The 27,304-nt window shown below is 34.1% G+C and overlaps 2 protein-coding genes across 2 annotated transcripts in view; both read left to right on the top strand.

Annotated features, from left to right (window-relative positions):
- The window catches only part of LOC108808820 (pentatricopeptide repeat-containing protein At2g01390-like), a 36,754-nt gene that overhangs the window by 6,557 nt on the left and 2,893 nt on the right, over nucleotides 1-27,304 (top strand). The window lies entirely within an intron of this gene.
- Nucleotides 24,345-25,431, top strand: LOC108811284 (uncharacterized). The gene is made up of 3 exons (XM_018583329.2): nucleotides 24,345-24,661; nucleotides 24,756-25,121; nucleotides 25,257-25,431. Exons 1-2 carry the CDS (start codon nucleotides 24,410-24,412, stop codon nucleotides 25,098-25,100), a joined length of 597 nt encoding a protein of 198 aa, XP_018438831.1. The 5' UTR covers nucleotides 24,345-24,409; the 3' UTR covers nucleotides 25,101-25,121; nucleotides 25,257-25,431.

Here is a 27,304-nt window from a genome sequence, read left to right as displayed (position 1 = left end):
AGCCACGTCATCGCCAATCTGGAAAGTCGTCTTCTGTAGTGCCGCCACGCGTCCAAACGCACCAATTCTTGCCGTTTCATTTAATAGATTACATTAAACACAAATCGTGTTGGGCTTCGTCTGGTTATTGCGTAATGGGCTCTGCATTTGGTCACCGTGTCTGGCCCGGGAACGTGGGAACCGTTTTCTAACCCTAACTGATCGAACAACGCTCTGAAAACTGTCTCTTCCTTTCTACGGCGGCGACAACCTCTGCGCTACCTTTCACTTGCTGAAACGGCCGAGATGTAACTTCGTCTTTAATCCAGACAATTCAATCACCCACTACGATGTATTCAATGCATCGTTTGTTGCTCATTGGCGGTGTCTCATATGTATAAATATGTGAGTCCTTCTCATCACGAACTCATCCTCTCTTTCAATCTCTTGCGATAAACTGAATCGTGTTGTAATGGCTAATTCTAGGGTTTTCTTCTTCGACTTGAAGTCCGGTAGTTGCTCCTCCGCCGTCGAGGCAAGGCTGCTGCGGTTCTGGAAGGCGAAATACGTCAAACGTGGTGGCATGCTCCTGGTGGACGTCAATGTAAGTTCTTTCTTCTATTTCTTTTTTAGATCTGAGTTCGATCAATTTCCGGCGAGTTTATTTTGTTTACTGATGAAGATTTAACACTTTTCTGTTCTCAGTCGACATTGATGCAAGCCACCATCAATGCTCACCGGCTTTCGAAATTCCGGAAGAGGCTTGCCGCCGGAACGATGTATTCCATATACAGCTTTGATGATACACATCATTTAAGTTCGTTTCTTCAGTTTTTGTTTAGATTTGTGTCCGATCATTTTCTCATTGTTTACTCACTGAGTCATGTGGCTGCAACACTGAATGCAAAAGTCAAAGAAAATGGTGAAGCATCTCCAAAGCCGCCTCATCCGGACCTAAAGTATTTGGATCAGATACTCACTGTTCCGAAAAGAGAGCTGTTTGTGGAGGTTGATAATGACAAAGAATGGCTATATGGTCCGTTGGGTGTCAAGTTAAGAAAGGCAAGAACGTGGTATGTGAGTTTTGAGTTTCTTTGTGATCTTGCATTGATTGTTATTGTTTAATGTTTATGAAAAGATCAATGTAAAATTTAAAAAACTTTCTTCTCTTTCTGCAGGAATCTGTTTAAATGCATTGTTGTTTGATGTACTTTGTGTTCAGAGATTCCAAGAGACGCGTGTTTTGATGTGTGTTTCAATCTCTTAATCTTCGAACGTGGCTGATTATATTCTGTACGCAAGGTCAAAACGGAAGTCACTTTGGACCAAGGCCTGTGCCACCACCAATTTCAAAGAAATATGACTGGGAAATTGAACCTGCTGAGCTGGATTTCCGTTGGTGCCATGATCGGAAAGGTTTGTATATTCTTCTGAAGGCAAGTTTTGATCTTAATTATTGATAGTTATTTTTATAGTATCATCCTGTTTAGTTCAATGCAACATAGTTTGTGTATTGGGTTTCATTTTGGCTAATTTGGAAGTTGGTCACATTTTCTCAGATAATTGATTGGTGATGTAATCTCTCTTTTGATAGTCTCTCCTAGGATTTCTGTGTTTCATAAGTTCCATACGTGCAGTGCTGCAGTCAGCGTCTACCAATCCCAGATTTAGTTGTGGAAATAAGCTACTGCAATACTTAAAATGCAAGCCTCTTTGCACCCATGGAGATGACAATGTGTATGTTTGTGATTACAGGATGACAATGGTGGCTCTGGTAATGATATGCCAGGAATAAACACACTCCCAACCAAGATCAGTGTCGGTGTTGATGAAAATGTGAAGAAACCATTTGCTGAAACAACCACTGGTGGTCCGTCCGACAAAAACTCTGTTTTTAACGTCTTCCACAGCAGCAAAGAAGCAACTTATATCAACAATTTATAGGATTTCCATAGCTTTGCAGTGCATAGTCACTTTCATTATGTTTGCCATATATAAAATAATTGTCTATTATAATGATTTTAACTGTTCACTTTTTCATTATTTATAATTTTTAAAATAATACAATTTATAATAATAAAAGTACCAAGGAATTCATACAATAGTTTGAGACCAAAGACCTCATGAGCAATAAGAACTATACTCTGCTTCCTATATATATAAAATCCAATAAACATTTTAAAATTGTATAACCATATACAAAAAATAGTTTTAAATGATTATATAAATTTATGATCTAAGAAGAATAACAAAAATATTTTTAGATATATTTCATAGAATTTAAAATCACAACAGAAAGAGAAATAATAATTAAAATAGTACAATGTCTCAAAATATTTAACAGTAAATAAAAACAAAATAATAAAAATACTAAAGAACAACTTGAATACAAAATACCTTCTCACGGACTTAAAAGATTTGACAATATAGCTTTTTTACCATTGATTGTATTATTTTACTTACGCCAAAACATTTTAGACATCATGTTTACATTGACGTTTGAGTTTTATGAAGAAATGATATATTATATGTTCTTCATATAGAGTAATTGCTAACTGTTAACAGTTAACAATTAATAAAAACTAAATAAATAATCAAAAGATAAAAATTCGTTTAAAATATAAAAGAAAATAAAATATAAACAAATAACCATCTAAAATATAGGTAAATACGTAATAGAATTAAAGATGGACAAAAGCTGGTGTTAAATTTCCTGCTCTAGGTGCATAATAAACTCTAAAGAACTGTTTTTCTTTCTGTCAACTCTCCAAAAAAATTGTCTCATCTTTTACTTGCGTGTCCTGCAACAACACAAGCGTTCTTAGAGTGCTCTGGTATGTTATCATATGTTTTTTTCGTTTCAAAAAATCCATACATACAATTAACATTTCTTACATCCCGCCCGTAGGGCGGGCCGGTCCTAGTAACTTATATTTATCTGTTTCCAACAAATAACCCTTAAGAGTATATATTTTAATCTTTTTTTACTAAAGTATATATTTTTAAAGTTATGACTATTTATATAAATATCATTTTAAAATAACTAGTATATATTTAAAAGTTATGACTATTTATATAAATATCATTTCAAAATAACTATTTTTAATTGAAAATATTTGACTATTTAAATTAAAAACTATGACTACTCATATATGTATCATCACCACGTTGTAAAGCAAACAAACAACCGCGTCGATCATCTGTTTAGGGCAATAACAAGTTACTTACGTGAATAGAAAATGCCGGTTTAGGCAATGTGAAAGTTGAAAAAATTATCATTAATCCGAAATGGGTCCTTGTAATATACTCGGAAAGCACAATGCTTTTTTGTCCACCCCTAATTTTAAAACTGGATTCATTTTCATTTGTTAATTAGCTTACATTACTTGGTCGTATTAATATACTATTTCACAATTTGGCATAAAAGACTAATTGGACAAACCTTGCTTTCATACGTGCATGTTAACCAGGCTTGCTTTCACACAGCAAGCTGCTGCTTTAGGCGTCAGATTTAGGTAAATAAAGTCTCCAACCAAACCGGATCCCACTAGATCTGGTTCTCTTTCGTCTGCTTCAAAACAAACAACAGCTGAAGGCGTTTCAGCTATGAACAGTGCCATCATATCTCAGCAATAAAAAGCCATTGCTTTTCCTGAATTTTTTTTTTTTTTGCTAAAATATTCTTTTCTTTTCCTGAATCTTCATGTCTTTAAGTTAGTATTCTTTCGTATGCATGTTACTGGCCACATACCAAGTATTGTAATATACATGTGCATGTTGTTAAAAAGAAAAGAAAGGGTTACATGTACTTTTGAGAACATTGCTAGAAAGGGTTACATGTGCATGTGATTTTGCGTTCATACATCTAATAACTGGTAGTTGAGTTTTGATTTTTTAAGGGGGTACTTTTTGTTTGTATTAGGTGAGTAATGATGTAAATGGTTACCGTAATTGGACGACGTCTTTGTCATTCTTGACTTCGGTTGTTATGTAATAGGACTATAGGAGTATCTAATCAACTAAAACATACATAATCCTATTTTTATCTACTTAAAATTTTCATTTTAAAATTTGGACTCTTTCAGTTTTCTTACTGTGTTACTTTATATATTGAACCTTTACAAGTTTGTTATTATAATAACTATACAAACAATAACTAAATAATATAACCGGTTCACTTAAACTAAACCAATATCTAATATAATACAACCATCCGAGATTAACTGATACGTTAACCGTGTGACTTAAACTAAACCAAAATTCCAAAATCTAATTAACATGACCGATATACATTATTTGCTGTTGTACGATGAATATAATAACTCTAACTGGACAGCATATTACAATATATTATCGTGACAGATTCTCCTCAGCCCAATATATGCAACAAAATATGTGAAATCTAATCTACTAATTCAGGTCTTATTTTTATCTACTATTAACAAGTTATAGTAAAACTATTTTAAAATTAGTTAATATGACACATTTGACTATTTACATTAATAATAAACCCTATAAATTTTAATTTTAATTTATTTGTATTTAGTATCTGTTGAGAAAAAAATCTTAGAAAATCTTATTAAAATTTAAATATTTTTATAAACTAAAACATTAATTAATTTCGTAATTAGTAATACAATATTATTATAAAACATTTTGATCTATTAATTTAGGTTCTTATTTTTATCTACTATTAGCAAGTCATAGTATGATCATTTAAAGAATGAGTTAATATGACATATTTGACTATTTATATTAATAACAAACCAACTGTAAATTTGATTTTTTTAATATTAAAAAATGTTGAGAAAAATCTAACAAAATCTCACTAAAAGTCTAAATATTTTTTATAAAACAACAAATTAAATAATTTCGTAAGTAGTAATATAATATAAATCAATTTTAACTAAATTTATATTCTAAAAAAAGAAAAAAAAAATCATAATCTATTCTTATAAACTGTGTAATTATATTCCGTTGTTATATATAAGTAGAAGTGATTTATGAATTAAATATGAAAATTATATTAAATAGGTAAATTTTTTTTTCTAAATATTTAACTTTAAATAAATTATCACTCATCATTAAAATAAGTTAAATTTTGTAAACAATATAATATTTTTATACAAAAATTAAATTTATTAATATAGGTTAAAATTTTATGTCTATAACTATATGTTATATTTGTATTTATTTTTAAACTCTCAACAATATATTGTTTATAAATATTTATATACAAAATATAATGGTATATAATAATCTTTAGTTCATATAATATTAAAAAATATTTTATTAGGAAACCGAAACTTTATTAATTCATTTAAAATATTAATGAAAAATTAAATTTTAATTATAACTTTCGTTTTTATTTTAGTTAAAGATTTTATTGAGAAAAAATTAAAAACATTACCAAAATTTCAAATATAGAAAACATTACCAAAAGTTCAAATATTTTGTTTTGTAAAATAATGTATTAATGTAGTAAAAATTTCAAAATTCATGTATCCTTCCAAACTCAAAAATACTTGTGTAATTTTCTAAAGTTTTCTTGACAAAATGTACAATTTGAAAATAAATATTGAAACTAAAAAGGATAAATATTTCAAATTTTACAAAAGATAAAATCATAAATGATAAAAATAACTTTTTGAAATGCACCACAAAAAACAAACTATATATGGTGTAAAAACTAAAGTAATATAATATTTTAAAATCTTAATTAAAAAGTAAAAATTAATATCATAACATCTAAAAGATCTCATATCAATAAATGTTACTTAAATAATATGATAGGTGCTACTATGTATAAAATTTACTAAAATAATATGCAAAATATAAATAAAGAAAAACATATTTTGGAGTAGGTTCTCTATTTGATTTTTTCAGATTGTTGTTTATACATAACGCGAAAATATATTCGTAAGTAATAAAGAAAAACAAAGTAAAATGTATTAAAAATCATTATATATTAATAATGTCGAATAAGAAATATAAACAATAATACTATAGTGTTATAAAATATATAACACTAAAACATAAGTTATATTTAAAACATTTGTAATAATATCCAATACATTTATAAAATAAAAAATATCCGCACAGACGTGCGAATCAAAAATCTAATAGTATATAAAATAAATTTTGATGATTAAAAACCTTTAAGAAATACAATATTGCAAATAATGGTTAAATCCTATGTACATATCTACTAATAATACGAATCCTGATTAATTCTATTTAAGTTAAAAGGTTATGTGTTCATTTTAAAAAAAATAATGTATATTTTTGTGTTTTCAACAAGCAACCTTTAAGAGTATATATTTTAAAATTTTTCTCTTTTTATTTTAAAATAACTATTTATATTGAAAGAAGGTGACAATTTATATTGAAAAGTTGTGACTATTCATATAAATATCATTTCAAAATAACTAATTTTAAATTAAAAATGTGACTATTTAAACTAAAAATTTTGACTATTCAAATAGATCTTTAAAAATCTATAAATAGTCTATGTTCATACCTTTCTCAAAGTAAAATTTCCACTAATCAAATAAAATGGTGAAGAAAAAATATGGTTACAAATTTTTAGAAGATATCAAATGGAATGTTGTCAACAAAAAGTAGTTCGTTAATATTTCTGATATGTACTTTTCATGAATACATGGCTCATGTCCGATTTTTCATACATAAATTTTATCAATGTCACTATAGTTGGTTAATATTTGTAACTTTGTACATAGTTGACATTTTTAAATGAGTAGATGTTTTTCATTTACTAAACCTATCTACACTATATTCTCATCGTTTCTATATTTAGGTTCTGAATGGTAACATCTGTTCCACACTGCACAGCATTTAATAGCAACAATTTTTTTACATATACTATATATCTATACGTTTTTATAACTGTTAGAACCGCATAGCAGTCGAACCGTTTATCCCGCATCGCTCAATCTGCTGTTACCATTCGAAACATAAGTGTGTCTTTTTCATTAGTGTTATTTTTATCCTATTGGTTTTCTTCATTAATGACATCAGAGATAATTAATAGAATATTATTTGTTTCATCGGTTTCATTGTTGTATATAGTGTCCCTTTTTGTTTTTGACTTGTTATTGCACCAACACTCTAATGAATAAAAAGGCACTCAAAATTTAGATTCACTTAATATTTTTATATACTATTTTATTAAACCTTGACAAACCTTAGTTATTAACCGTGTGTGTAGTGGTGGTAATATTACCAAATTATAGGCTCTGAGAGATAACGGCGGATTGAGTGGTGCGGAACAATGGTTTAACTGCAGTGTGATTTTTACAGTTATAAAAACGTATAAATATATGGTATATGTAGAGATTTTGTTTACAGTTAACTGAAGTACGGGACGGTGCGGTTAGAAACATTTGAAGCCATATTATGAAAGAATAACACTTATATTAAATGAATATAGTAAAAAACTCTTATATTATTCTTGTATCAGGTATTTTGTCCGCACTTACAAACTTAATAATTTTATAAAAACTTATATATTATCAATTCAAATACCATTAAAATAAATTATTTTCATGTTTTGAAATATTTAATATTTAATTAAATACTAATTTTATATATGATAAAGTTTTTTTTTATTTTAATCAAATATCTTTTATTACGTAAATTAAACTTGAAAACATTTATATTCAAATAAAATTGTATACATGATTTATATTTATTTTTAAATTATTATGATATAAAATATTTTGGCCAACAAAATATAGAATCTTCTTATAATAGTAATGATCATAAAAAAAAAAGAAATTCGTTTATAAATTATGAGTAATTATATATTCTAAATTTAATTTAATTATTTAGTAAGGATAATAAATAATTTAAACGCTCTAAATTTTATTATGAGAGCAAAAAAATCCACTTCAGAAATTATAGAATAAATATTTTTAAATTTTTTATCAATTGTTTTCAAAAATAATCAAAATAAGTGATTTTATTTGCTCTAAGAAATTTATTTTAGACAATGATGATTCATTCTATCTTATGTGGTAAAAGTATTAATATAGAGTCACTTTGATAAAGCAAACATACTATAAATATATATATATATATAATATTTAATATTACTAAATTAAATATAATATATTTTTAACCACCATAGTATCGTTAAAACGTTCTAATTATTTTGAAGATAATGATAAATTAACAGTTAAATCATTAACATTATCTATTATGATTAATAATTGAATATAAAATATGACTAAACCTAAAATTATGGATAACATGCAAAATCATCAAATATTTTATAAAAACTTGTAAAAAGATATATTATCAATTTTAAACAGTTAAAAAATATTTTCTTTTTTTGAAATATTGAATATTTAATTAAATTTTATTTTTTATACGGTACAGTTTTTTTATTTTAATAAAATATCTTTTATTATGTAAAATAAACTTGAAAACATTTATATACACATAAAACTATATACATGATTTATATTTATCTTTAAAATGTAAAATATCCAACATCAATATGACATACTAACAAATTGCATACAAGTAAAAACTATGGTTTAATCATATATTATATTCAGCAACGTCTGTATCACTGAAGCACATTCTATGATACAGGACATCTACTCTTTATCAAAGGAGCAAGATTTCACTTTTCACTATATCTCTAGGAAATGGTTACATAGTGTAGACGAGAAAGCTAAGTTAGCAAGAGAACACAACCAAAACTATGTAATTACTTGGCTTTCAAGTTAATAAAATATACCGTTGACAAAAAAAAAATCATATATTATATATTATGAATTGAAAAATACCTATACAGGCGCATGTTTGTATAACCATTACATTCTTCTATTAATTAAAAATCTATATATCTATTCTTTTTTGTGATCTCTATATATCTATTTTATTAAAGCTATTATATGTGTGAGTCAAGCTCTAGTAAGTTCTATAGTGGTAGATATTATAAAAACCTACAGTAGTTAAAAACACTTCTTAACTAAACACATGTAATTTTTTTGGGTCAAAAAACACGTATAATCTAAAAACAATAAACAACATACACCTATTTAAACTTGAGATTTTTTAACTACACACCTATAAAAATAGTAATAATAAATTAAATACATCTATTAAAAGCTGGATTTTTTATTGTAACTGTTAAAGTGTTATCTTTTTTTGGACCATAGCTTTTAACCGAAGAGCTAATGCTAAGAAATTCAAAACAATGTATAACTAATGAAATACATAATCATATAAATCTTTCTTAATAGTTAAGTAGATCATACGTCGTAATTATCATAAATTTTTCTATCTTGCAAAATATTATCTATTTCAATATTAAATGAAAATTAGCTAAATTTAAAATCAAATAATACATGTTAAAACATTACCCTACATATGCTGTAAAAATTATTATTATTATTTTTAAATGGTTTCAAGCAGAATATTTGATATAGTAAAATACATCAAATTTTAACTTTTGATACAATTTGCTAACCTCTGTTGATTAATATATTAAAGTAATCACTAAAATTTTCTATTAAAATTAATAAGTTCATAATTTATTTATTAAAATTAATGATTCATTTTAAAATTACAAAGAATATAACAAATAAGAAAAATCATTTTACCTATTAAGGTATGTAATTTTGTTTTATTATAACCGTTAAAAGTGTTATTTTTTAAAACCACAATTTTTGACCGATGAGCTAATGTTAACAAATATATAGCAAGATCATACGTGATTTCTTAAAACCACAATTTTAAAACCACAATTTTTATAAATCTTCATAGAGAAAAGTTTATAATAAGCACAAACAAGAAGGAATCGAAGTCGTGACACTCACTATGGGTGACAAGCACCTATAGCCAATTTTATTGACAAATTTGGGACCCTAAAAAAATTGTATATCTTTGGGGGCATGTGGCAAAATAACCTTTTTTGATACATAGAAGGCTTGGCTCTGCGTGTACGGCATACTTTTATACGTACTCTTGTTAAGTAACTCCATATCTATATGTATAGTACATTTGGCCAATGATAATCAGATACGTCAACTATTTGTTTAAACTAGTTAACCAAAAAGAATCGTAACATATTATATGATGTGTAGTTAACCAAATATCCACATGTACACCTGTTTTTTCTGTCTCCACATGTACTTTTATATTCATGTTCATGTACACAGTCGTTAAAAAACATTCATGTACACTAGGTGAAAGAGAAAGTTCTTTTATTTGAAAGGAAATTCTTGTTGGGAAAACTTACCAAACAAACTCGCTAAAGCACTTTCTGACACACTTGACGTAGTATGTTAGAAAATATGAGTTTGTAGATCTATGGAGAACAGGACAAGAACACGGAATTATAGAAGATAAACACAAGAAATTGATATTCCAGGGTTCACCTAAATGTGGTTACGTCCCTGGGACCTGGCAATGAGGCAATTCACTATAATCTCAAGTACAAAGACATAGCACCTCTCTCTCTCTCACACAAGCCAGCTTGCTTGGTCACGTCTGGACCTTTCAGATGAGAGATAATAGAACACACGAGCTCCCCTTATATAGTAGGAGTCTATTACATTAACCTAGTTGGATTAGGGCATTCATCCCTTTCTATAAACCTATTAGGAAATATTCCAAAATACTTGTAACTTCCATATCTCTATGAAAGTAATATTTTCAGGAACCTATCACTCTCATAAAAGTGATATTTCATTTTCCTAATATGACGTCCTTGTCTTGGTTTAAGTTATGCGATCTTGTTTGATTTCCATCACCAAATCCTGACGAATTCCCTGATGGATTCACTGACGTAGTTTCTGAGGTAGTCTCTGAAATAGTCTCGAATCCCAACAAACTCCACCTTGATGACATCAAACATAATCCACTACTTAGGTTAAGCAAACTCGTGCTTTGCCAGATGAAGTCGATGCTCTCGACCATCCTAAGAATTTAACAGCTTCCTGAAACTCATGAACCACTTTGGTTACAATATCAGCAGGATCCCTTGAAGTACATAACTTCTACACACTTGCGTCACCTTGAGCGATATCCTTGATGAAGTGCAACTTTCTGCTGACGTGCTCAGCCTTCTCACGATCCACATTGTTCTTTACTGGAAACATTGAACGTTGAGAGTCACACGATATCACCACCGTGTCTTGCTTGAATCCAAGCTCTTACACTAAACCACTTTTAACCACATTCCTTCTATGACACCTCCTACCAGCGCCACTTCTATGACACCTCCAACCAGCGCTATACACTCTGCTTTAGTCGTTGACAGAGTCACTACAGTTTGTAGTCTTGATCTCCAGCTGATTGTATCACCACCAGCCATGTAAACATAATCCGAGATCAACAATCTTTTGTCCAAAAACAGGAGGCAAAGATCCGAATCACAAAATCTTTCAACTATAAACACTTCATTTTTCTCTGAAGCATAATCTGATCTTGTGTTCCCGTGAGGTATCTCAACTCCCACGCAGTCCAATGAACCATCCTAGGCTTACTCATAAACCTTCTAACCAACCCATACAACAGATCACACCTCGTACATGGAATATCATTCATTCATCTCTGCTTCATCATCTACTACATCAGACGCTCTGAAGTGTACACCAACAGGTGTTACAACACTCCTCTTATAAGGTAGAAACACGTGATCTTCTCTTCCATTAAGCTGAAATCTTTCTGGTTGCTTCATGTAAATCCATTCTTCAAATGATCCATGAAGAAACGCCGGTTTATACCAAGTTGCTCAAAGTCAAAGTTCTCTGTAGCAAAAAATCTCACCGATACATGTCTCACGATGGGTGAGAACACATCTTGATAATCAATTCCCTTTCTCTGAGAATATCCCATTGCAACTTAACCAAGCCTCGAATCCAGGCTTCTCAACGCCAGTTGTACCAGACTCCAGTTTAACACATCCACTTGCAGTCAATTGCTTCGCGCTTCTCAGGCCTTCTCACAAGTTTCCAGATTTGGCTCTTATCCATTGAAGTCATCTCTTCACCCCATGATTTATCGCATTGACCAATTTATTTTGCTGCTCATCGCTCCATGATTGTCTCGAGGTTCTTCAGCACATACCTCATCAGCTACATATAGCATAAAACCTGCTACATCCTCAGACTCAGAGTACCGTGTAGGTGGCACTAATCTTCTTCATACTCTGTCAATTCCTAGCCGACATCCTTCAAGACTTTCACCTTGTTCAACATCTGCATCAATAGCTATGTCAGCTGTTTTGTCAACAGCTCCACCTGAAGTCTCAACTTTCGGTCTGATGCAGCGTCACCTTGTTCAACATCTACGTCAGCAACTATATCAGCCGTTTCGTCAACAGCTCCACCTGAAGTCTCAACTTCTGGTCTGACGTAGTGTCCTCATAAATAATATAAAACGTGGATTACAGCAAAAAATACTCAATACCCATCTTGCACCGCCGTCTGTACCAACGGAACACGCCGCTTAACTCCCTTGGTTAAGAAGACTTTCGATAACAAGACCACATGGTACCATTCGCAAGGTCACCTTGAGGGTAACATCCACACCAAACTTGAAGTTACATTTGGAGATCCACACACAAAACCGCATGTACATACCTGAGACCTTTACATGTACCATGTTTCCCAAAACTCTCACAGAACTCCAAAACTCCAATCGTCCTCCTTATCAATCACCCCCTTCCGGGTTAAGAATCTGTAGATTCTTCATACTCATGTGCTCAAGACGTCTATGTCACAAGACTGTCTCATCCATAGATGGTTTCTTTCTGCCACTGCTATATATATTTCACCTGATGCAGTTTCTCCATCTACCAGGTACAATGACTCAGACACGGTCTAAAGAGCTAGTTTCCCATGCTTGTAAAATATCTAGCCTTCCCATGTCCGCCAATATGCTCCAAGCTTAATAAACCGAGATTCCAGTAGATACCATGTTCCTTCTTAATCCCAGAATATACCTGACATCTTGTGAGTGTCTTAACCGAACCTCCATAAGCTTTGTTGATTGTACCAAACCATTGAACTCCTACCGCGCAATCATTACCAAGAAGTACTTTCCCTGAAGTCAGCTCTTGAACCATGTGAAAACAATCCTTCCTACACGACCTGTAGTAAGAACAACCAGAACAAATCACCCACTTATCATGACACTGCGTATATGTTACCGATAGTGCATCACCCTCTGGACCAGGATCTATCACACCTGCTGCTTCAGCTTCTTTGTCATACTTCTTCTTTGTAACATAACAGTTATTCCTGGTGTTCCCCTGCTTATCGCAGAACCAGCAGGTAATTCTAGACCCTGAGCTTGATCTAGAACCGACCATATCCTTCCTCACAAGATCCTTTTTCTCAGACTCGCCTCTAGCATAATATCCTTCACCATCATCATGTGAAACCTTAGAGGTTTAAAGATCTTGATCTTAAGACCTTGCAGCACCCGTCACCTCTTCCAACGACAATGTATCCTTGTCGTACTTAAGCGTTTCCTTGAGAGAGTTGAACCGTGAAGGAAGCGAATTCAGGAGCAGAATCGCTTGTACCTCCTCTGACACAGTTACATTCACGCTTGACAGGTGAGAGACAATCTTCAAGAAGTTATCGATATTCTCATCCATACTCCGAGTATCAACCATCTTGAAGGTATAGAACTTGTGCTGCAAGTGAATTCTATTCGATAGAGTCTTTGAAAGATATAACATCTCCAGTGTAGACCATGTAGAAGCAGCTGTAGTACACAACTCGATTTTCCTTAACACATGATCCCCAACATTGAGAATGATCAGATTCATCGCCTTCTCTGATCTTTCAAGCCTTTCAGCTTCCTCTTTCACCAATCGCTCTTTGTAAACATCCTCGTCTTCATCCTTCTTCCTTGCTGAGACAGAAGGTGACTCGGACTCTTCTAATACATCCTTTAGACCAAGGACAGACAGATGCGCAAGCATCCTCTTCTTCAACAACAAGAAGTCTCCTTTCCCATCGAACCGCTCCACCTCAATTCTTACTTTAGTAGACATTGAGATTAACACCACCTAAGGCTCTGATACCACTTTGTTGGAAAACCTCACCACACAAACTCGCTGAAGCACTTTCTGACACACTTGTCGTAGTACGTTAGAAAGTATGAGTTTGTAGATCTATGGAGAACAGAAGAAGAACACGGAATTATAGAAGATAGACACAAGAAATTGATATACCAGGGTTCACCTAAATGTGGTTACGGCCCTGGGGTCTTGCAATGAGGCAATTCACTATAATCTCAAGTACAAAGACATAGCACCTCTCTCTCTCACACAAGCCACAAGCCAGCTTGCTTGGTCACGTCTGGACATTTTGGACAAGAGATAATAGAACACACGAACTCCCCTTATATAGTAGGAGTCTATTACGTTAACCTAGTTGGATTAGGGCATTCACCTCTTTCCATAAACCTATTAGGAAATATTCCAAAATACTTGCAACTTCCATATCTCCATGAAAGTAATATTTCAGGAACCTATCATCCTCATAAAAGTGATATTTCCTTTTCTTAATATGACGTCATTGTCTTGGTTTAAGATATGCGATCTTGTTTGATTTCCATCACCAAATCCTGACTAATTCACTGATGGATTTGCTGACGTAGTTTATGAGGTAGTCTCTGAAGTAGTCTCGAATCCCAACAATTCTACTACGTACTTCAGGCCTTTTCTTTTCTTTGTATCAGCTTGGTTTCAATGGCTTTGTTGTACGCTCATCTTTTCAGGGGATATCACAAGAATGTGGTTTGTTCTTTTGCAAAAGTTGTTTCACGGTCAAATACGGGTCAGTGATCCACACTATATGTACAAGAATTAAGAACTAAGGGTCTGTTTGTTTTTCTCCATCTAGATGAACCATTTAGACGAAGATAAAAGTTTTGTTTGTTTAGTCATTAAAAATGCAACTCAATCAGATGAATCATCCGGATGACATTTGGAAATGTAGACTTAATTTTAAAGTCCCTTCAGCTGAACCAATTTAGATAATTTAAATGTATATGGTTCATTTAAATTGATATAATGTTTATCATGCCCGTAATATAATTCACAAATTACAAACCTAAACATAATATCATTTTCTCACACATGAAAATTGACAAAACCACAAAAACATTTTTTTCTGCAAAAACCTAAAAACTAAATTTTCACACAAAAACCACAAAAATGCATTTTCTGCCAAATTACAAAACGTGTTTTCCCGCAAAAATTGCAAAACGTGTTTTTCCGCAAAAACCACAAAACGTGTTTTTCCGCCAAAAAAAAATCTGGTTTTTGTCAAAACCGCAAAAACGCATTTACCACAAGGCAAAATCACATTTTTCCGCCAAAACCAAAAAAATCTTGTTTTTCCGTGAAACCGCAAAAAATGTGTTTTCCTGCCAAAACAACAAAATGTGTGTTTCCCGCCAAAAACACAAAAACACATTTTCCCCCCAAAACCGCAAAATCTCTTTTTCCCGCCAAAACCGAAAATCTTGTTTTCTCGCCAAAACCGAAAATCTCATTTTCTCGCAAAAACCGCAAAAATACGTTTTGCCGCCAAAATCACAAAATGTGTGTTTCCCGCCAAAACCATAAAAATGTGTTTTCCCGCCAAAACCGAATAATTTTGTTTTTCGCGAAAACCGCAAAAACGTGTTTTGCCGCCAAAACCACAATTGTGTGTTTTCCGCCAAAACCACAAAAATGCGTTTTGCCGCAAAAAAATCTCATTTTCTAGCGAAAACCGCAAAAAATGTGTTTTCCCGCCAAAACCGAAAAATCTCGTTTCCCCGCCAAAACCACAAAAACGCGTTTTCATGCTAAAACCGCAAAATCTCATTTTTCCGCCAAAACTGAAAAATCTCGTTACCGCAAAAATGTGTTTCCCGCCAAAACCGCAAAAACATGTTTTCTCGCCAAAATCGGAAATTTGTATTTTCCCGTCAAAAAAAAAAATGTGTTCTCCCGCTAAAACCCAAAATTTTGTTTTCCCGCCCACACTGCAAAAAAACTTGTTAATTTTGAAATAATTCTAATGTAAATATATTTTTTTTTGTGACACCTAATGTAAATATATTAAACTAAATAAGTAAGTATTATATAGTTAAAAATATAATATCAACCATAAGATTAAATTAACACAAGGGTATTTTGGTAATTTGTTTATTAAACTCATTTGGATGAAAATGAAAATAAAGAAGCAAACATATGATTCATTTAGATGATTCATCTAGATGATATATCTGGATGGACAAACAAATAGGTACAAAAATCAAGGACGTGGACCGCGGGCCTGTCCCGTAAAGGCTTGTTGCGGGGTGGGATTGGGCCTCCATTTTATAAGCCCGCAAAATTGCAGGCCTCGCGGGACGGGCTCAAACGGGACGAGTTCAAAGCGGGATGGGCTTAAAGCCGGACGGGCCGAAAGCGGTATGGGTTAAACCGCATAATTTTGAAGACCCGCAATCCTAAGTCTCAATTTCTGCTTTCACCTGAGAGAGAGAGAGAGAGAGAGAGAGAGAGAGAGAGAGAGAGAGAGAGAGAGAGAGAGAGAGAGAGAGAGAGAGAGAGAGAGAGAGAGAGAGAGAGAAGGGGATTAGACATTATGGAGCTCCGTTGATGGTGGTTTCAGGGTCGATGATGCTTCCGGTCTTCCAAGTGCCTCTAATCTGCACCGGTGGAGCTTTTTCAAGCCATCATAAATGATAATAAAAACATTTGTTCTGTATAAGCTTAATGTATTGATCTTGTAAGAGTATGCTCGATCATGTGAAAGATGAAACTTTATTCTTGTCTATGTTTGTTTGTGCATGTAGAAACAAGCAATGAAATATTTGATGTCCCGCGGGACGACCCGCGAAGGCCTGCATATTTCACGGTACGGGATTGAGCAGTTAGTTTAAGGACCGCATTCCGCGCAGGATAAGCCCGCCGTGTACCACCAGAAGTCGAACCCGCAGCGGTTCGGGACGGGATGGAACGGGAGAGCTCAATTGCCATCCCTATGGATAGATCATACAAATGAATCATCTGAATGGAGATGACAAATGTTAAAACAAACAGCTCCTAATTAAATATAGTGGCAATTTTTATAACATATCTTCCACTAAGTTGCAAGATCATTTGCCAAATATAACATAGCCTCCACTAAGTTATCTCATGACAGCTCTAGCACCATGAACCATTCTTAAGTAAGTACAAACACCAAAACCAAGCATTTCACTCAAATTGAACAGCCTTGATACATTTTTATTGTAACGACTTGTACTTTCATGATTATACCAAACTAAAAACGAACACATAACCCAAATGAACAACCACAAGCTGAGGAACATAACACAAAACTCAATTTGGTTTGCATCAGACGAGCCAAGATGATCCATACTACAAAAAGACTAATATTTTGACTGACACAATCCGATATCTGCCATATCAGATTTCTCCATATTGGGGAGGATATAACGATGTGGTTGTTAGAGATAAATGAGGTGATCACTTAGAGATAATTATGTATTTAGTTGTGAAGTTTATCCTAACCAAAATCGGTTAAGGAAGTTTGTATAAATACCCTTGTACATCGCTGAATACAATGAAAAAATTCTATAAACTTATATGGTATCAGAACCCAGATCCTAAATATCTTAAACTTCTAATTAATGAACACTTCCGACCGGGTTTAAAAAGGTTGTTAACCTTTCCGACCGGTTTAAAAAGGTCGTGCTTAACCCTACCCGACCGGGTATAAAGATAGTAATTAACTTGCTCGACCGAGTATAATTGTCTTAAAGTTCCGAGATTTCTGGCCGATAAGAGTATTCATCTCGAGGAGGGATATTAGGGATATTATATCCCACATGTGAACTCTAAGAGACATTAAGTAATATATAAAGGGTTAGGGCCAATCCGCTAATCACCAATTGGCTTTAAGTTGGAAGCCCATAAAACCCAATATTGGTTTTATGTTCATATGTTTTGTTCTCGTCTGACAACCCGGTGCATTTATTACATCAGTTCAGTTGAAGGGTGATAATTACAACGAGTGGGCAATGGAGATGGTTAATGCTCTTAGAGCGAAGAAGAAGATGGGTTTCATTGATGAAACTTTGCCAAAACCAAGCGAAGAGAGCGCTGAGTTGGAGTAATGGTTTAGTTAAACTCAATGATAGTTGGGTGGATCAGATATTCAATAGAACCGAGGGTGAAATCTACGGTGACGTTCATAACCGAGGCACACAAGCTTTGGGAGAACTTAAAGAAGAGATTTGAAGTTGGTAATAAAGTGCATATTCATCAACTTATTGAGCAATTGGCGTCTTGTCGACAAAACGGACAGCCAGTGATCGATTATTATAGTCTTCTTGCGATGATGTGGGAGGAGCTACAAACATATAAACCACCTCATGCTTGTATTTGTTCAGCGGTGGCTACGTATGAGAAAGAAAGAGAGGATGATCGTGTACATCAGTTCATCATGGGGCTGGATGTTTCTCGATTCAGTAACGTGGTGACGTTGATAACAGAAGCAAATGAATTGCCTGATTTGGGTAAGGCGTATGCAAATGTGATAAGAGAAGAGGAGAGACTTAACACTGCCAAGTCTAGGGAAGTAGCGCATCAAGAGGCTATTGGGGTTTGTTAGCAGAAAAGGAGTACAAGAAGAAGAAAATACAAGATCGAGAGGAGAGAATCGTGATGCAAGTGGAATGGAAACACGTTCAGAAAATACTAATGGAGGATATGTAAACAGAGCTAGAGACAAAGTATGTTCTAATTGTGGCAAGACCGGTCATGAAAAGACAACTGCTGGCAAATAATTGGTTTCCCGGAGTGGATGACGAGAGAAGACGAAGAGGTAACAGACGTGGTGGATCTAGTGGTGGTTTTGGTCGTGGGGGAGCAAATGGTCGTGGGTCTGCAAACACTGCTCATGCGACTGCTTCACATGGGTCTGGAACTTCTGACCTGATGCCAAAACAATGGAGAGCCATAACTCTGATTATCAATGATGGAAGATCAGGGAACCAGTTTGAGAAGCTTTTTCGTAAGCTTATAGGAGATGTTATTATCGACTCTAGTGCATCGCACCATATTACAGGAGATGTGTCGTTCCTGGTGAACGTAAGACATACACAATCGTGTGTAGTTGGTTTTGCTGATGGAGGAAGATCTACATCTACTCAAATGGGAGACATGATTCTCACATATCGAATTTCTCTGAAAGATGTGCTTTTAGTACCGAATTTGGATTGTACCCTCATCTTGGTGTCTAAGCTATTGAGACATACAAATTGTTTTGCCTTATTCACGAACACCATTTGTATTTTGCAGGACCGTTCTTCGAAGACTCTTATTAGAGCCGGTGAGGAACGTGATGGGTTTATTTCTTCAATTATGTGAGAGTTGGTCGTGCTTGCAAAGCTGATGGAACCATAAATCAAATTTTATGGCATAGAAGACTTGGGTATCCAACAGTTTTATTTTTTTCTACTTTGTCTGAGCTTTCTGATTTTAAAAATAAAGCTTGTTCTAGTCACTGTGACGTGTGTTTTAGAGCAAAGCAAACAAGAGATATTTTTATGATAGTATTAATAAAACAAACAAGATTCTTGAGTTGATTCACGTGGATGTTTGGAGTCCTTATAGAGTACCTGCCTCGAGTGGAGCAACGTATTTCCTCACTATTGTAGATGATTTTTCGGGGGGGGGAGTATGAACACATCTATTGCTTGCAAAGTTAAAGGTAAAGAAAGTGATTCAAAGGTTTTGTGTCTACACTGAGAAACAGTTTGGAGAAGCTGTTCGAATGGTGAGAAGTGACGATGGAACAAAGTTTATGTGTTTGGGAGATTTATTCCAGAAAAAGGATATTACATCAGACAAGTTGTGTAGACACACCTCAGCAGAATGGGCGTGTGGAGAGGAAGCACATACATATCTTAAATGTTGCAAGAGCGTTGTTGTTTTAATCACAAATGCCTGTGAAGTTCTGAGGGGAAGCAGTAACTACAGCTACACATGTGATTAATATGACTCCGACGAAAGTACTAAAAGACAGGTCACCATATGAAGTTTTGTTTGGAACAAAACCGGTGTATGGTACATTCCGTGTGTTTGGATCTCTATGTTATGTTCATAGGCGCGACATAGATAAGGATAAATATGGGGCAAGAAGTAGAAAGTGCGTTTTTGTTGGATATCTTTTTGGGAAGAAGGCCTGGAGAGTGTTTGATATGGAGAATAATGATTTCTTGGTGTCGAGAGACATAAGCTTTGTTGAGGAAGTATTTTCTTTTGCGCAAAAGAAGGAGAAATGCATGGAGATTAAAGAATCAGCTGGCAGTCCAGATGATGATTGGGTCTCTGATTTGGTTGATTTTTGACTTTACTGAGGACATGGGGAGTGTTCCTGTAACAAGTGAAGGTAGTGTATAGTGGAGAGATCAGTACGCCAACTGTTGCAGTAGTGAGTGAGTCACATGAGCAGAATAATGTGACGGAACACATTGGTGATAAGAAGGACGAAGCGGAGATTGAGGTGAATGAAGTAATATTAACTAGAGGTGTGTAAAGGGTGCAGAGAGAAGAAGCCATCGACAAAGTTACGAGATTATGTGTACTGCAATGCACGTTGTCTAACAGAAGAACCCCATCACGATCACACCACCGCTTCCATCCAAAAATCATAGTCATCGTTGACTGTCCAAGGTAATACGCTATATCCTCTTACAACTTATACTTGTGATGATAAGTTCTCCTGCACACAAAGCGTTTCTAGGAGCTATAATAACTGACAAGGAGCCGATGAACTATAACGAAGCTGTGCAGCAGGAGATATGGCGAAACTCTATGAAGAGTGAGATTACATCCTTTGAAGTTAACAAAACATTTAGTGTGATGTACTTGCCTCCTAGAAAGAAAGCCATTGGCAATATGTGGGTCTACAAATACAAATAAAATGCGGATGGGACTATGGAGAGACCAAAATCTAGACTAGTGGCTCAAGAAATCAACAAGTGAAAGGGAGATATTTCAAGGGCACATTTGCTAATGTAGCAAAGATGGCAACCATTCGATGTTTGCTGAAGATTGTGGCAGGGAGAGGCTGGATTGTGCATCAGATGGATGTGCACATTGCCCTATTGAATGAAGTCTTCAAGAAGAAGTGTATATGAAGCTTTCGCAAGGTTTTAAAGCGTCAGATCCTAACAAAGTTTGTAGATTGAACAAAACAATATATGGACTGCCACACTCCTAGATGTTAGTTTCAGAAACTTACAGATACACTGAAAGGTTTTGGGTTCCATCACTCTTACGCTGATTACTCTATGCTTTGTTATTCGAAGGGTAACGTGGAACTCAAGGTACTCATATATGTGGATGATTTGATTATTTGTGGTAACGACATTGAGTCCATAACCAAGTTCAAAGATAATCTAGGGAGGTGCTTTCACATGAAGGATTTAGGGAAATTAAAATATTTCCTAGGTATAGAAGTGGAACGTGGGGCTGAAGGTTTCATGCTTATGCAGCACAAGTATACTTTGGATTTGGTTGCTGAAGTTGGGCTACTTGGTTTGAAACCGGTTGCTACACCTATGGAATACAACACAAGTTGGCGCTGGACTTGAGTTCGTTTCTACGTGATGCTGAGAAATACAAGAGGTTGATTGGTCGGTTTAATTATTTGTCTATTACACGACCGAACATATCATACGCAATACACGTTATTTCATAATTTATGCAGAAACCTCGAGAGATGTAGTGGGATGCTGCCATGAGGGTTGTGTGGTATTTAAAAGGAACAATAGGTTAAGGTATACTGTTGGGGTCTCTGGTTGATACCAGTTTGTCTGTTTATTGTGATGCAGACTGGTTATCATGTTCTGTAACAAGACGATCTCTAAGTGCATATGTGGCTCTAGTTGGTGGTTCGCCGGTGTCGTGGAAGACTGAAAAGCAGAAGGTAGTGTCACACTCTTCAACCGAGTCTGAGTATAGATCAATGGCGCATGCCACAAGAGAAATAAAATGGCTAAGGAGACTGTTATGAGACTTGGGAGCTCCACAACGAAGGCCGGCTAAGTTGTTTTGTGATAGCAAGTTAGGATTATATATAGCAGCCAATCCAGTCCTTCATGAAAGGACTAAACACATAGATACTGATTGTCATCAAGTGAGGGATGCGATTCAAGAAGGCTTGTTGGAGACATTTCATATAGAACAACTGAGCAACTAGCGGATGTCTTGACAAAGGCACTTGGGAGAGTACAGTTTGAATACTTGTTGTTCAAGTTTGGAATTCGAAACTTTCACCTTCCTAACTTGAGGGCGAGTATTGGAGGAGGAGATAACGATGTGGCTATTAGAGATAATGATGTGATCACTTAAAGATAATTAAGTATTTAGTTGTTAAGTTTATCCTAACCAAAGTCGGTTAAGGAAGTTTATATAAATACCCTTGTACATCGATGAATACAATGAAGGAATTCTATAAACTTACACTCCATCTTACCATCATCGCCATTGTTTTCATTTTGATGCTCGTAATTCACAAGTTTGTTCTTTTGGACATGTCTGATGTTGACCAGAAGCACTTTCCTGTTCAACCTCGCAAAATTAATGTTCCCAAATACTCAGCCACGTCAATCTCAGAAGACTCTCGATCAAAGAAATCAGTGTGGGCAAATGTAAGGATTTCGCTCTGCATCTGTTCCATAATCTGATTTAACGGAGCTTGTCTCTTATCTTGAGCTCTGGCTATGGAGGAATTGGCAAGACGTCGGGAATGTGAGGTGATTGTTTGTGGTCGATGCACCACCACTAACAACCGCCATCGCAACCCAACACGCACCATCTCTGGCGACTCTCACATCTCTCCTCTCAGTCACAATATCTTCATCTTTAACCAACACTAGTGACTCCTTTTCCTTCTCACCTTTCCTTCGGTCACTTTTCTCTTAGATTTGGGTTCGACACCGAGTCATTGTCAGCAGCCTGTAATTGCTATTTTCTCTCTCTTTTCTCTCTCTTTCGCTGATTCAGATTTCTTCTATTTTGCTTCGTGGCTTTTCTCAGATCTCCAGCTGAGCTTAAGCTTGGAAGTGCATACAGGCCATACAAGGTTCTCTGGTTTTGGGTCAAGGTGTCGTGCTGATGCTTCGACTGAGTCAAAAGGTTTTGTGTGCTACTTGGAGATTTTATTCTGGAAAAGTTATCCCACTGTTTGAAATGGTAGTCCATGTAGATTTTTCTCGCTCTTTGTGCAGGTTAGAAACTTTTTGGTGGATCAGGGTTCCCCGATGATCGGTCTTCCAATATCCACTTCAAAGAAAAACAACAAAAAATTTAGGGGAGAATGGGCATCACTCCTGCCAGGAGTAACGAACTCAAGAGGGAATATGAAGTCTGGTCCGAGAGCGTTTTCAACAATCCGATTATGTATATATAATTCTTAAAAAGAGTTATTATCTTTTTCACAAACATTTTTCTTCTTTTTTAATATCGTCAATACGTTATTAATCCTAGATGAAATCTATATAGTGAAGTCTTAAATTGATCCTCAGTGGCTAGAGCCTAAGCTAGTCAATAACTTGTAGTGACACTGTCATGTTCCGTTTGGGTTTGGTAGTAGCAGAGATGGTGTCAGAGTTTTGAAAGTGTGCTCAAGTGGTGTCGGCCATTGGAGTTGAATTTTCGATTGAGGATACAAAATACTGATTTCGCCACATTGATTGTTTTTCTTTCGATTTATTGTATTTCTTACATGTTTCAAAGGAAAGGTTTAGGCGAATATATTCTGATGAAGTAGATGATGATTTGATTTGGAAGAAGAAATACATGTAAAAGGATGAATTTTTCTTTGTTTAAAGAAAATATATATTCAAAAATTAATATTTGTTTGGTTTAATTGATTTAAATTATTTGTTTAAGAGTAAATTCATTAAAACAAATAAATCAACTAAAATCACTGATCTATGGGTAATTAGACTCCAAATTATCAATTCAGGAAGAAATAAGTCTATATTTTTTATTTCGTGGAGATTTAACACGATGTCATAGTTCAGTATAGATCTGATACTATATGATAGCTATCATGGGGAAATAAACCGTCAATCCAAAATAATACTAGAGTGAGAGACTATAATTTTTGACTTGGATAAAGATGCTAATAAATTTCAAAACTTGACTATTATTTTTGAGTTCGGGAGTTTAGAAGATTATTACGATTGCACTACAAATCATGTCCAAAAATTCGGGCCCAAAAAGCCAATAGTCAGGGGCCCATGGAAAGGTTCCTTTATTATTGATTTAAGAAGAATCAAAATCAATAGGGGGCAATTCTCGGTTGTTTGTTACGAGGAAAAACACCTAAGGAAGAAAAAAAAAGAAAAAAAAAGATATATGTCGGGGGATTCCGCCGCCGCCGCTGATAACGAGATCACGAAGTTTGGAGACTCGACTGAGTTTTCTCCACCACTGAAGAAGCCAAAGACGGATCCAGTGGGGAAGGCAGAGGCAGAGGCAGAGGAAAAGGTAGAGCCAGCGGGAGAGGATGATCCACTAGGAAGACCGCCTTTCCTCCCAATAGATTGCGATGATCCGAAATATAAGGAACAGGCTGATCTTTTCATGGAACAAGTTGATAAGTACGAGGTGATAATCCTTCCTCCTTGTTTAATTTAGGGTTCGTTTTAAGATCCTGTGCTATCCTATAAATCTCACTTTGGGTTATTCATATTTTAATTAGGGTTTTTATATGGACTTGGATAAATTTGACTACAAATTTGCTCCCGTCAAATTTGAATGGGGAAATAAGTTCGATGTTAGACTCAGCAATAAAGACTTGATGGATCTTCTCATCAAGACGGCTATCGAGGCAAAAAACGAAGATTATGGAACACAACTTGAGTTTGTCGAGTACGTCAGTTGCAATGTAACAGCCGCCCAAGGTTTTTGCTTTTACATAACATTGTGGGCTAAAGATCCCTCCTCGCCAAATCCGGAGCCTAAACTTTACCAAACATTAGTGCGCAAGTTCCGTGGTGACTTACATGTTCATGAGTTCAAGCTTAAGCCATCACAACAAGAATGATTCATATATCTCTTTGATGAGGTACACCTTTTTTAACTCTCTTCTAGAGTTGTTGCTTCTGTTACATTCATTAGCAATGGATTTAGGCTTCTGGCTATAGTGTTGTTTGTTTACAATTGTTAAACTGATTTGTTATCAATTCTTTGGATCATTCAGGTCGGTCACTCCTACTCCAAGTGCCAAGACAATCTCCAACATTATTCTTGTTAAATAAGTTTGTTTTCTTGTCTTGTTAATATGTAAACGGGTTCAGACTTTTTATGTATCTTGTCTTTCTAGTTTGAACGCTTATTTTTAACTTGTATGAAAAACCACAATCATGGTCGTGACTGATGAATGGTGGTATCCTAATACGAATTGGGATGATGACAGTAACTTGTATCCTATAAAACAGTCTTCACACCAACTCCACATTCATACCACTGGTTCTTATGTGACATCTACCATCTGGAGAATAGATGAGAACCTGTACAAAGGTTATACAAACATAGAAATATACCCAACAAAATCAAACATAACGGAATTTTAATAAGCAGGTAAGAAACTACAACCAAAATGATACATACCTCATATTCAAGAGGCGAGACCCGATATATGGGAGCAGGAACATAGACAGTTTTCATTCATTGTCTCTTATTTTTTTCACCAAGTTTAGCATTTATACAGTTACAGATCTTTAGAGAAAAAGGGTTTCAAATATTCAAAGAGTAGCTTTTTAGTGAAAACCCCTAAGGCTTTGGTCCAAGTGAGGTGGCTCCTTGTTATGGCAATTTGCTCACTCACCACTGAATCTGAAAGCTTACTCATAAAAGACTCTGATGTTGACTAAGAATATGGCAACAGAGGAGCACATGCCATTTCCCATCCTGCCGACTATTCAATACCACTCAAAGAAGAATTTCTCTTGCATTGTTGGTATATTGCGTAGAATGAAAGAGTATTCTTTGTTATGAGTGCAATATTCAGACAAAGTAACGGGTTCACCAAAAATTATAAAAATGACAGGAAGCAAAAGTAAGAGATACTCATACCTTCTGTTATTTCATCAGTAAATCATAATCTGATAAACACATTGAAAACAAAGAAGTGTGGAACATAAGTGTTTGATAGAAAAGCTAATGCATACACAGAACATCATATATAAGCTGCTTGTCAGTTAAGTTAATGGATACTGATTTGTCGACCAACTATTACTGAGATATTTAAGAATCAGTAAATAATCACTACTAACTACTGAGAGAACCTTTATTCAGTAAAACAAAAACAAACACTTTAGGTAAACGTGATGAAACACAAAAGACAATACAACATCCGACTTACAATTCTAACATAAGACTAGAGGATCCAAGGAAACCCAAAACTAAAACAAATGGCAATAATGAAATCAATACATAATCACATTCCTCAGAAAAAACTTCATTAAACGATCGGTGAAAGAACCAAAGAGTGGACACCAAATCTTGTCCAAGCCACTAAAAACGTGTCCCTCCCATAGTGAATAGACCAAGCAACATAAATCTTGATCATTGACTAAGTAATAAATCGAGAAGCAACATAAAATGTAATTTGTGTTTCATCCTCGTAACCGGAAGATGAAAAATGTATTATTATCGGGAAAATCGCAGTGAAAATCTTAAAAATGTCACGTAATACCACTTCAAACTTTGAAAGTTTTTTACTAACATTTTTAACATTGAAAGTGATATTTGTATCATAAAAAACCTTTTATATAAATAATTGACATATTTAGCAGATAAACAATGATGTGTCATTTTTTTCAAAAAACAATTCTTTAATTATTAAAATAAATAAAAAAATAAAAACATTTCAAAAACATTTTTTCTTAATAAATTCATAAAGTTAAAAATCAGAAAATTAAACTAAAGTTTCATAATTTTTTAAAAATATAAAATAAAATAAAAATAATTAAAGATTAATAATAAATATGATTAAATTAAATACATATGAACTAAATAAAAATTCAAAAATTTAAAAAAAATTAGCGAGTTCAAAATAGTTTTTTTTTAATTATAAGATTTTTTTTAAAATATATAATATCATCGTGGACAATAGCAATTTCAAATATCTCACTAGTGACGATGATGGTTTCTCATATAACCACTAACAATGACGATATCTGGCATATTTCTAATGATAATTTCCGACTTCATCGTTGAAAATGGCAAAAGAAAACATTTTTCAAA

This window comes from Raphanus sativus, chromosome 4 (genome assembly GCF_000801105.2).
Source record: "Raphanus sativus cultivar WK10039 chromosome 4, ASM80110v3, whole genome shotgun sequence".
Taxonomy (NCBI): domain Eukaryota; kingdom Viridiplantae; phylum Streptophyta; class Magnoliopsida; order Brassicales; family Brassicaceae; genus Raphanus; species Raphanus sativus.
The sequence above is the reverse complement of the archived record's forward strand: the minus strand, read 5'-3'. Positions and strand labels throughout refer to the sequence as shown.